This window comes from Apium graveolens, chromosome 11 (genome assembly GCF_009905375.1).
Source record: "Apium graveolens cultivar Ventura chromosome 11, ASM990537v1, whole genome shotgun sequence".
Taxonomy (NCBI): domain Eukaryota; kingdom Viridiplantae; phylum Streptophyta; class Magnoliopsida; order Apiales; family Apiaceae; genus Apium; species Apium graveolens.
The window spans coordinates 92,790,259-92,803,344 of record NC_133657.1 but is presented as its reverse complement, the minus strand read 5'-3'; the positions used below and the strand labels follow the sequence as shown (position 1 = coordinate 92,803,344).

Below are 13,086 nucleotides of genomic sequence, written 5' to 3'. Positions count from 1 at the left end.
GACCTATCATGCTTTCTATTATTCACATGCTGACGAGGAGTAGTATTATCATTAGAAACATGCTTACCATTAAAATAAGCAAACATCATATTAAAAGCACAAGACATACAATCAGGAACACCACATGCTTTATGAGAAGGATTAACAATAGGCAACTTATGCATGGTAGACATGGCATTTGTGTTATCCAACTCATGTGTGTCTGAGTTAGTCTCAGTTGCTTTCACAACCTTGACTGGAACTTTTGACACACTTGACTTGGAGATAGCTTTCCCATTAGCATTATCTTCAGCACGGATTTCTTCTTGAATAATAAAAGAGGTCTCATCAAATGGTTCAGCAATTGATTCTTTATAGAGGGGTTCATCAACACCCTTAAGCACATGTGGTACTTCCCTGCCTTTAGCACAGACATGAGGAGGGGAGTTTATGCCTAATTTTCCAATAGCAGCATTGTAATCATAACCTATACCAGATGTTTGATTAACAGCTTGCTTATTGTAAAACTCTTTGGACTTCGAACAAGAATTAAAGTAAGCTTTAACCTTAGCCTCAAGACCAGTGATCTTGTCTTTAAGAATAGTTTCAAGTTTTCTATAACAGTCAACTCTATTCTCTAGAAAAGACACTTGATCTTTTAATTTATCTTGATTAATGTGTACAAGTCTTAATTCATTGACCTCTTTCTCAAGGTCTTTGATTTGTTGATTTAACAATTCATTATCACGACGAGCACAATCTAAGGAACCTCCTAGATGATAAACTAATTCAGCATCAGTAAATTTTACCTCTTTTCTTGACGATGAGGTGCTTGCATCACTAGCCATGAGAGCAAGATTCCCAACTTCTTCATCTTCACTGTTAGTATCATCCCAGCTTCTTCCCTTTGCCAGGTAAGCCCTTTCAGATTTACTCTTCTGATTAGAATCGTAAGAGTTCTTCCTAGCTTGTTTTGGCTTCCTGCATTCTGTGGCAAAGTGTCCCAACTCATTACAGTTGAAGCATCGAATGGTGCTTCGATCAACCATCCCTGTTTTATACCCACCACTGCTGGTGTTAGAGGATGAAGATCCACCTTTCTGGAATCTGTTGTAGTTGGACTTGTACTTGAACTTGGGATTCCTTTTGAATCTGACATTTGAGAATCTCTTGACAATCAGGGCCATTGACTCATCCTCCAATTGCTCCAGTTCTTCCAAGGAATAATAATCATCTCCTGATTGATTTGTAGTAGGAGAATCAAATTCTGCTACTATCACATTATCTTCAACCTTGGAAGACTGTACCATTCTTTCTGACTGTTGAGATTGTTGTTGATATTGTGGTTGTTGTTGTTGTTCATCAGCTACTAGAGCAGTAGACGTGCTGACCACTCTTCCTTTCCCGTAAACTTCCTTCTGCTGAATCTGCTCCAACTCGTAAGTCTTTAACACACCATAGAGCCTTTCCAAAGAAATCTCACTCAGATCTCTTGTTTCTCTTATGGCAGTGATTCTATGTTCGAGATGAGTTGGCAGTGTTAAAAGGAACTTTTTGTTGACCTCCCTGATGGAATAGTATTTACCATTAATGTTCAGGTTGTTGATCAATGCATTGTACCTCTCAAACACTTCAGTGATTCCTTCCCCTGGATTGGATTTAAAGTATTCATACTCAGAGGTTAGGATTTCTAGTTTGTTCTCCCTAACTTCCTCTGTGCCTTCATTAATAATCTCAATAGTTTCCCAAATATGTTTGGAATCTTTACAATTCATCACATGTCTATTCATCAGGGGATTAAGGGAATCTACTAAGATTAATTGAAGGCTAGCATCCAGGGAGGCTTCTTCTATTTCAGCAGGAGAGAAGTCCTCGGGATCCTTCACATAAGTTCTCGCTTTGGTGATCACCACATCATTTTCTATTATCTCTGGTTCAATAACCATAGGAATTTTTGGACCCTTCTTCAACACTTGCAAATATTTGGGATTAGCAACCTGTAAAAACAGTAGCATCTTCTTCTTCCACATAACATAATTTTCTTTATCGAAAAGTGAAATTTTAACGGTTCCAACTTTTTGTGTAGTCATTATGAATTTTTTTAGTGAATAAAAAATTCAAGAAGTGAAAGAAACACAAAAGTCTAGGATCTAGATTTGTACGTTAATCAGAAGGCTCTGATACCAATTGTTAGGTCCCAATTTGTTTGTAGAAGGGGGGTTGAATGCAAACAATACCGTTTAATCGAATAAAATGCGGAATAAAATTGTGAAACAAAATTCAAGTTAAATAAAACTTTTATTAAACTTGAAAGGTGTTACAACTACGGTATCGGTTACAAGGGATTAATCTCAAATCAATTATTACAAATCTAGAATAAATTCGACATGAACTTTTTCTATTTTTGTAATTAAAAGATCAAATGCTAAATGCGATTTGAGATTAAGTTCTAGGGATTTTAATCCGCTAGATTGATACACAAGAACAAGATAAATATTTCTAGTTGATTGGATTTAACTTTACAATCTAGAAATTTAATCTTGAAGAAAAGCAGATGAAAAATAAAATGTTATGCTTTTATTTTCTGCTCCTTTTTTTTTCTTGTGTGTTCTGTTTGATTGGATTCTGTTTGTTGATCAACAAAAGTCTTCTGCTGCTTTTATCAAACACCGAACTGAAAAATGTACTGGCATGACAATCTCTTTGGCCAGCAAGACTTTCGGTATGACAATATTTACAACTAGCAAGACAATCAAAATGAACTAACAAGACTTTCGGTATGACTATTGATTGTCATACCGATTGTCATATTAGTTCAAATAAATTGTCTTGCTGAATTAATAACAGATTTTAATCTAAACAGAAATTCTAATAAGACAATTAAATGTATTGGCATGACTTTCGGTATGACTATCAATTGTCATACCGATTGTCATACTAGTTCAAATGAATTGTCTTGTTTTGAATTTAAGCAGATTTTAAACCAATTAAAATCTTGTAAATCCTCAATATTAATTCTAAATTAATTAATCAATTTAATTCAATTAATCAATAAATTAATCTTTGCAGATATAATTTATTTTCTTAATTAAATTATATGACTTAATTAATTAATAGAGAATTAATACTAACCCTGAGCAGCATCCATTCTTCTGACAATCTTCTGAAAATCACTGAGACTTATGAATCAATTCCGTCACTTCAATGCTGACACTCGATGTACTGTCTGGTTCATGAGTGACTAACTTCCGTGACGTTTCTTCATGTCTTGACTTTGATACTCTGATTAAATCCTTGTAATAAATGATACCCTGACGAGATCTCTGTCACTTGATTAAATCCACGATCTTGATTTATATCACTGAGGCATGATCAAATTCTTGAACTTCTTCCAGTGAATCTTCAAGTCTGCAGATGAACAATGTTTCTTTATCCTTTGACAGATGTTACTTTGTGAGATCTCTCTGATGATAGATCCACTATTTACTTATTACATTCTTATTTGAGTTGAGTTAAATCCTCGAATAAACGAATAGGCTATGACATATGCCTTTCAGACACGCAACCACGTCTCCCCAAAAGATGGGTGAAAGGACAAAAGCTGAGGGGTTACGTACAAAAATAAACACTTTTTATTCTTTTATTTTTACTCTTTCTTTCTTTTCAGATTCTATGCTTATAGTTATATATCTATCAATCCCCAATATATAAGCCGTAGGAAAATCGGATGCATGTTACCATGAGTTCAGCCGTGACCAATAGTTTTGACAACCGTTTAGTGGTGGGACAAACTTACTATCTGCAGAATTTTATGGTCGCACCCTTTACAACAAGTACGAATATGTGAAGGGTGATTCACACATTATCTTCACAAACTTTACAACAGCGAACATCGTGCCACCGATGCACAATCTACAAGTTGATTAGTTTTTTGACTTTACTCTGTTAAGAAGTATACATGAGGATCAGTTCCAGGAAACCCACTGCATTGGTATGACATTCATGCATTATTCTAATGTCTTCAACTTATTCGAAACTAATATTTAAAATTTTTAATAGACGTGGTTGGATTAGTTCATAAAAAGCAGACTCTGCGGACTATTACTAAGAAAGCAAACGATAAGGAGATTCTGCTGGAGTTCGTCATATCGGATGCACCGTAAAGTTCTACTATTTCTTCTCCATTTTAATGACTTCATCTGATTGTTATTAATAAACAATACAAACATTTTTATGCAGGAATCATGTTACGGTACAATTGTTGAATGATCTTGCTGTATCATGTAATAAGGCACTGAACAATGCTGAAAGGTATTTTCTTCAACCAACCTGTATCATTCTTTCAAGCTGCAGAATGGTAAAACACAACTGCCGAAGTGAAATTTCCCTCTCAGGCTGCCCTTCAACCGTTACTTTCGTCAACCATAACCATGAAAATTGCCATAAGCTTCGAGACAGGTGATTTCATTTACACTTGGCATCCACTTAATACCAACCCTAACTTATAATCATGCTACTTACAGGTACTGGAAATATGGGATACTTCACTAATTCAAATGTCATTGCCGAAAAAAGTTCAATGGAGAAGAGCTACAATATTTATGGTCTCCAAACAATGTTCCCAATTTACTTTCATTAGGCCTATAATTATCAAAATCATTAGTTCATATTGCTAGCAATTTCACTTATTAGATTAATTGTCTTTGTCATTTCTATATCTCTATAACGGGAATCTTCAAATATTTAATCAAACCAAATCTTCTCAAATGCAATAAAATATTAAAAGAACATTAATCATCATTTAGTGTAACCAAAAAAAACATGAGACTACAATTTGAAATTGATATTTCGGCTACAATTCAATCAACATTTCAATTTTATTAATACACAATTTCTTTAAAACTGATTAGTCCTTCAAATTATTCAAACGTTCAAATTTAACCAAATCGTTCTACATTTGTTTTCTATTATAAAAAAATGGAAAAAAATAACTACAGATAACAACTCAAATTTAATATTAAATTTTAACTTTTTATTAGACCCAGCAACGCGGGCTTAAATACTAGTAGTTATATATCTATCAATCCCCAATATATAAGCCCATAATTTAAATATCTAGAGATCTTTTTGAACTAAAGGTGACTAATTGTTGGGCCTAGGCCCATATACTAGAGAAGCCCACCTAAAGGGACCATAAATAGACTTGTAGTAGGACATAAGAGAAGATCCTAAGAATAATATTCCAACGGTGCTTGCTAGTTTCGAACCCAACGTTTTTAGTGTTGGCGAAGACGGAAGGTGAGATTGGTTTAGTTGAGGACTTGAGTCTAGGCAGGGAAATTTGTTTAAATCCATAGGATTCTTGGCTTTAGATTTTTGTCGACGCTGCTTATTTACATACTCCATGTTATGAGGAATCACCTCTAAGTAGTCCTTTAAATATGTACATAATTCTGGAGAGAGATGAGTACTTAACTAATAATTTTAAGATTTCAGGGAGAAACGATGTTATGATATGACAGGCCTATTGAGGATCAACTGAAATGCTTGCTTTATCTTTTACTGGGTAGAGGGCATCATAAGATTAAGCACTAGACCAGCAGTATCTGGTAGTGTAAAACATCAAATACCGTAAATGATGTGGTTTGGCAAGTATACTAAGAGCCTTTACTTGTGTTGAGGCTGATGGAGTAATATCAGCTGTGTGGTAAGCCCATGAAGGCGTGAAGTAAACTAATTTTTTAGATGAATTCTTTCAAGTGACCTGACTACCCTTGAAATGGAGGTTATGATTTTTGAGCTCATTAGATACTTTTTGTAACCTTGGTTGTTTACATTGCGCAACCCATAAATAAAGTTTTTAATGTTCATGCACATCCTAAATTGCTTGCATGCACGACAGTACTAGCCCACAATTTCCACTCCAGAAGTGAAAAGCTTCTGAAACAATCTGCATGGCCTGATTCAAGTTTGAGAAGCAATATTTATATTGGTTTTGCTTTAACCCGGAGTTTTAAGGTGTTTAAAGCTGATCAAAAAAGTAACTCTCTTGATGTAGGAAATTAGGTTAAAATCGAATTCAAAGTTACTTTATAGTTTAGAGAAGATGAGGTAGAGTTTATGTATACACTTGGAATTGTATTATGCTTTTAGGAGGAAGTTTTGTGTTGGGAGATTATAAGCGTTTTTAAGCTAAGCAAAGCAAAGCATGTGGAGTGTGAAGAATAAAAGTGACCTGGCTGATTTGGTCAGACCCTTTGCGGCTGCTCCTCCAAGGCTAGCATGTGAAATAGGATCTGAGGCCCTATTAAGGTTAACTTATACTATGTAAACTTATATCCGACCAGTAACTCTGCGATTCTATGGAAATGTAGAGGGTCAGCAGCAGGTACTTCATTATTATCTTTTCACCTATACAGATCTGAATATACCTAAATCAGTAGACTGTTGTTATTCTTTGAGTATATTACCATGGGTTTTGTTGTTACAAGATCTACGTGTTTCTGTAAATGTTTCAGATATGTTGATTTAAACAGGAATTACTGGTCATTTCACTGGGTCAGGTGAACACGAATTCATCTGTAACAGTGACACGAATCACCAATCGCTCAAAAGCATCAACATACCAACCCATCTCCTGCAACTATAAATCCTAACACTTGTCTTATGTCTACATTTCCTGAAAAAAAACAGTGTTTTATTCCCAGGGCGCCACTTATTTCATTCACACTTTTCAACATCTTTTAAACTCCCTCAACCTGCAATAATCATTCACCAACTTGCATAGGTAAAAGTTTCACAAAGCTCGTGTGCTTAAAAATAGTACTATGTTTAAATATTACCATCTGGCTTGTTCAACAGAGACACACCCTCTTGTGTGTGAATCTGACTTGTGGGATAGCTCTTGGCTCCTTTGGAGGAGGTCAACGATTCGAGCCTCGGGTGTGCATGAGTTTACTTGGAAAAAAAAAATCTGACTTTTGCAATCTGCATGGTAGACATCCGCTATCAAATTCACAGATTTTCATTGTCAAGTGAAAATGCTAAACTGTTGTAAAGATATCAACACCCCCACCAAATTACAACCCGTTTCCGGCTGTGAAAATAAAAATATGAGAAAATTTCTCTGCCTATATCCACTCTAAAGAGAAAATGATCTCTGCTATTCTTTCTTTTTTTTTAAAGTTCCTGATCATTTTTCATAAATCAAAAACTCCAACTACAAAAATTCTGATTTTTCGATTCAGAAACCACTTTATTTTTGGAATCTGGGTTGAGTCTGCAGACTCTTGACAGCTTGATTTAACCATTATGATGCATGGTTCGGACTTACGGACCCAAAAAATTGAAGGGCTTCCTTTACCAGAAAGGATTACATTGGTGTGCCGCACTACTTGGAGAGCTTTTTCCGTAAAGAGTTTTCATGATGCTCGAAGAATGTTAGAGGTATTTTCCTGAAGACTTCCAAATTCTTCCACCTTCAAGCGATATCACCATAACAGTAACATCATCATGATACTTTCTACGATCTCCTTGTGGTATGTCCAACAATTCATGCAAATCCATTCCTGCATGTAAAACAGTCTGCTGTTTAAACGGGAGAAATATATGGAAACTATATGTCAGCAGCAATGGTATCACTAAACTAGACGTGCATATTTGCTGAATAGATGTGTGTATTTGACGAAAATTGCTTCAGTAGTGAACTTGAGCGATAATTAAATGGCTGGTATAGATTAAAGCTCAGAAACTATAACTGATAATTTCTCTGCACTTTGACTTAGTGCTGTTATAATCCACAAGTAAAAAGAAAAAGACTTGTGACACTGACTTTTGTTAGAATATGACTAAACTCAAGTTTGATTACAAGATGCTGTTTAAACAAAATAGAGATCCATATTTAAAGCCAGTTCATGTCGAGATGCCATGGAACTCCAGAGAGTAAAAAGCTGTGGTACCATTAAGGGGAATAAGTTCCTTAGATCAAGTGGCTGCAAGCATGTGTTTACACTTCACATGTTAAAAAATGATCATATTATGAGCAATTTTTAGGAAATGTACGACATTACTAAAGGCTACAGCTACGGCAAAACCTATTGTATTAACATATCCGAAGCGGTGAGTTTCATATTGTACTGGGAAATAATAATTATGGAAAAAGCCAAAGTGAAGTGCATCGTAGAGGTATATATTAGGGCACTGTACAAATAATACCATATCAGAACTGCAGGGTGAAAATATATTACTTACAATACTGCAACAAACAAATTATTGTGATTATTAATATATATATAAAAATCAAGTACAACAAACTAGCCTCCGACATACAAACAAATCCACAAGCAAATGCAGATGAAGCTCACAAGAAAACAAACTCGGGCGTAAAAAATGAAGACATTGTGAACTTACCAGCTTTTTTGGCTGCACGCATAAGAAGTTCTTCTATAAGGTGCTGAGCAGGGTCCCCTTCTGGAAACTTTCCGATGAAGCATTCAACATAAGAAACCACTTCCTGATTGCTCAAGTACTGATATAGACCATCGGATGAGAGCACTAGAAATTGATCTCGTGTACGGAGTTTGTGGTGACACAGTGAAGGAGAACATGATAGATATGGTGCAGTACCAATATAATCATTCCGAAACATTTCCAACAAAGCATCATTTAACTCAGGCTGCAAAAACAAATCAAGGAGTCAACTTCATTTTCACTATTGTATTTGACATTTAAGCTATATGTTTAGATAAGTGATAAACATAAGCATATTGATGACTCCACTGAAATGAACTTAGTTAAGGACCAACAAAAGCTATGGTGGTTGCTCATGCAGCAAGCAAGAAACATTTGAGATTGGCTCAACAGAACTTTCATATTGACCTCATAAATAAAGAAAGACCTACCAGATATAAGGGAACAACAAACTAATAATAGGATAAGATCATCATCAGACACCTACAACCTGAATTTACAGAATTGTGAAGACCCTTACTGCTTTGTCCTGCTCAAGGCCAATCACAGTTCTCCACTTATATGATCAGCATTAATCCCATCAAACCAGCAAATTATAGCAAGACGGAAACTCAGTAGTCAAAATACTGCTCAAATTAGAGCACAAGCGCTCTTAAGGTTACAATACGAAAGTTAAGTACATATTAGTGGCCACCAAATAAAGACATTTAGAATATTAAATGTCTTTAGAACATTAAAGTTAAGCACACATAAAATTAAGAACATTAAAATGACTAGGAAATCAGTTGGCAGGGTAACTAGTGTTGGAGCTTCTTCCAAACGAATTTAGATTCTAATTGCACTATGACATTCCTGTGGTGCGTTTTTCAAAAATTGGTGCTTCTGTATACACTATACAGGAGTAGACACCAGAGAGCTTTCTGAAACTCAAGTGCTCAACTACAATTACACATTCTCGGTATGCATACTTCATCAAAGGAAATTATTCAACAAAAGAGAACAACTCATTATCTAACTCCAGCGGAAGCCTAGACATATCTTTCTACTATGTATGGGTTCATCTGATCGATGTCAAAATTTGAATATCCCTCAAAGTAGGAATTCAAAGTATCATCCATTCAGTTTCATCCATATATGTTTCCTTAAACATATATGGGTTCATCTAACTCCAGCGGAAGCCTAGACATATCTTTCTACTATGTATGGGTTCATCTGATCGATATCAAAATTTGAATATCCCTCAAAGTAGGAATTCAAAGTATCATCCATTCAGTTTCATCCATATATGTTTCCTTAAACATTAAACATTATTCAAATACCTATACACAACGCAGACTGTTAAAAAGATGAAGTGCATTAACCTAAAGGCATAAAATGAATATTGAAAGTCGCCTGAAAATACCCTTCTGATTAGGGTCCCAAGGGTTCCAATGCCAGATTAAAATGGTCAGCATAAGCTTTAGCACATGCTGCATATTTTCAACTTAATAACTAAATGACATGACCATTTCCACCCAATATTGGTTTGTCATTATAAAGACAATCCAGACAAGTAAAAACGTTGCAATAACATAAAATTCATTATACAGGCAGTGATGCACATGCTTATTCGAACTTAAATCACAAAAAAATATGCTCCCTCCGGTCATAAATAATAGCTTTTTTACTTTTTGGCATGCATATGTAGGAGTATAAACCATGTATAGTTATAACCAATTTTAATTTTTATAACAAATTAATGTTTGAATTCTAAAAATCTATTTGATATAAAATTTTAATAACTTTAACTAAATGTAATTACATGTTTTTACTCCAAACATGCGTGTCAAAAATGCATGAATCTATTATTTGGGACTGGAGGGAGTAAATCACAACATTAAAGTGTAAATAAGTTAAAAGCAAGCACATGATAACTAAATAAGTAAATATACACATGGCATAGAATGTTATCTTAATTTTGTAGTATTGCTTCGAAAGGTGGCATTAAAAAAATTACTGAGTGTAGGCATATATGAACTTTAGTCTTGCAGTGAAAAAAAACTTGACTAGTTATTTGAAGAAATGCTTTGTAGTTATGCGAGGAACACATAGCATAAGGGAGAAGGAACTTCTTACATATATATACACACCTATGTTTTCTAGAGATATGTGCGAGAACAAAAAATATAGATATCAAAATTAACCTGTTTGAGAAATCCAGCTCCAAATGCACGGGTAACTTTAAGACGACCTTTAACCCTATCCTTTACGATGCAATTCTTATCATCCGGATGTTCATTCTTAATTCTTATAACTTCCTGCAAAAGTTTTGTTGTGAATTGAGCTAGTACACGGCAATAATATAAATATGCTATTAGAAATAATCAAGAAAGATAACCGTAATGAACCTTGCATGGTCAGTTATGCTATGAAGGACTCAGTACTAGAGACCATGATAGTAAGAAAAATTTCAGTTTCTAATAATCTAACTTACTTCTTCAATGCTTGTACTATGATCAGTAGACAGCTGCAGTGCAGTCAATCTTAGAGCTTCAGCAGAAACCTCATTTGACATCTCCTTTGTCCTCTCACAGTCATCAATGGACTCCTCAACTATATCTTCCGCAGTTGACTCACTATCCCCCAGACCCCTAGAGTCTGTACTTGAACTTCCTTCTTGAGATTCATAATGTGCCACAATGGCTCTACTATCTCCCAAATTCATCACATACACATCCTCATCCCTCATCAGCACGGCCAATAAACAAGAACCCATCAACGCAAGCTCTGGATACCTATCAAGAACCTTGTGAGTCATATCCAAATATGCAACCTCAGTCGTTTCAAGAGCTCTCGACATTGCCCTCAATACCAACTGATGATCAACAGGACCCACCTTCCGTTTCCTACCGCTTCTAGTTCCACCGCTTCTCTCCTCACCCACTCTAACATTCTCCTCTAATTCCCCCTTCCCCCCTTTACCCTCCAATCCAAATCTCCAAGAAAACAACTTCCCACTATCTTTACTCCTACTCAACCCACTCTTCAATTTCGACAACAACAACGACCGTCTACTATCCCCAGATCCAGCATTGCTCACACTAAGTGCATCATCAACAGAAAACGCAAATCTCTCTGACCCCGAAAGATCAAGCCCATCTTCTGGATCCTCCTCGGCTAAAAACTCCCATAATCTCTTCCTCCTAACCACAATCTCATCCGACTCAAACGTCACCTTCTTAACCACAACATTCCCATTATCACTTCTCGTACCCCCACCCAAATCATCCCCAATTCCCAATTCTCCCCCAGTATTCACATTCAAATGATCCACATTACCCTCCCCTTGGACATTCTCACTTCCCACACAATCCCAAAACAACCCCTCCAATTCTCGAAAAACAGCCTTATACAAATTCCCCATCAAGAACTCGGGTGCATCAGGACCATTAAACCCGTCATAAATCCCAACAAACAACCAACCATGTTCCTCCGAAACAACAACATGAACTCTATCTTCACCTGCTTTACCTAAAGCCCATTGCACATCATCACATTCCCCTCTCCTAACATTCTCCAACCCCTCATTCCCATTCCCATTACTATTACACTCTTCCTTCTGCCTCACAGGCACAACCCAAGGTCGATTTTTTGTCAAAAAATTCCTCGAAAAGGCCTTCTTAATTCCATTAATACCTTTCTTCCTCCTCCTTTTCACATACATACCCCCCAATGGTGCAGAAAAAGGAACTCTACTTCCATCTCCACCACCACCACCCGGTTCAATTGGACCGGACATCGCCCCACGCTCAATCGGACCGGACATAAAAAAACCGGACGCCGGTTCACTTCCACCTCTAGGCAAAGGCTGTAAAGGAAGTGAACAAAACGACGCCGTACTCTCAAACCCATTAACAATACTAGACTTAACACCATTACCCACGGAATCAGTGGCATCATCGTAAATATTTTCAAGTTGAAGGACAGTTCTGGGAGTCGAAGTGTTGGCACTTACAGAAGCTCCAGAAATGGCTTTGAACCCGGTTTCATGTGAACCGGCCGGTTTAGACCGGACCGGTTCATGAGTCGGAGAGAACCGGAGAGACTGAGAAGGCGAAATAAACCGATCAGATTGAGTTGGCGAAACGAACCGAGCCGATGAACGTACATAGCAGAAAGAATGACCTAGCGTTTCGTCTAACGGCTCGCTTAAATTTACTTCCGGTTCATTTCGGTTCGGGTTAATACAAGGAAACAGCTGCGAGAATCCACTTCCCATCGCATTATATGTATGTGTGTTTGTGTTTTGTACAATGTTTATAATGTTAGAGTTGATGAAAGTAAAAGGAGAGAGAGACAGAGAGAGATTGTGTGAGAGAGAGTTTAGTTGTGTTTTTCTAGGAGAGAGAAGATTGTTTATACACTACACGCAGCAGTAGTAGTACTTTGCTTTGCTTTTCAACTATTTTTCTTTTGAATTTCAACCCCTCCTTCTTCCTCCCTCCTCGTTTATGTCAATTTACTTTTTATATTTTTCGTTTTGAATTTCAACACATCGTTCATGTGAAACCACTTTTTTTTGTGTTATGCTTGGGGCCATTTCATGAAATTTCTTTTACACTCCACTCTTTTGCATTCATTTTCATAACTTATCTTTTA

The 13,086-nt window shown here is 36.3% G+C and overlaps 1 protein-coding gene across 2 annotated transcripts; it reads right to left on the bottom strand.

Moving 5' to 3' along the window:
- Positions 1-6,450: 6,450 nt before the first annotated feature.
- On the bottom strand, positions 6,451-12,877 carry LOC141697877 (protein phosphatase 2C 29-like). Of its 2 annotated transcripts, XR_012564872.1 has the most exons (6): positions 10,922-12,877; positions 10,632-10,745; positions 8,389-8,653; positions 7,317-7,547; positions 6,822-6,966; positions 6,451-6,737 (listed from the first exon to the last, which is right to left on the bottom strand). XR_012564872.1 is itself a non-coding variant. In XM_074502434.1 (4 exons), the coding sequence occupies exons 1-4, from the start codon at positions 12,704-12,706 to the stop codon at positions 7,420-7,422; spliced, it is 2,292 nt and encodes a 763-aa protein (XP_074358535.1). In that variant the 5' UTR covers positions 12,707-12,877; the 3' UTR covers positions 6,985-7,419. The 2 variants fall into 2 exon arrangements, 1 of the variants encoding a protein (XP_074358535.1); XM_074502434.1 differs by lacking the exons at positions 6,451-6,737; positions 6,822-6,966 and having other exon boundaries at positions 6,985-7,547.
- Positions 12,878-13,086: the final 209 nt, after the last annotated feature.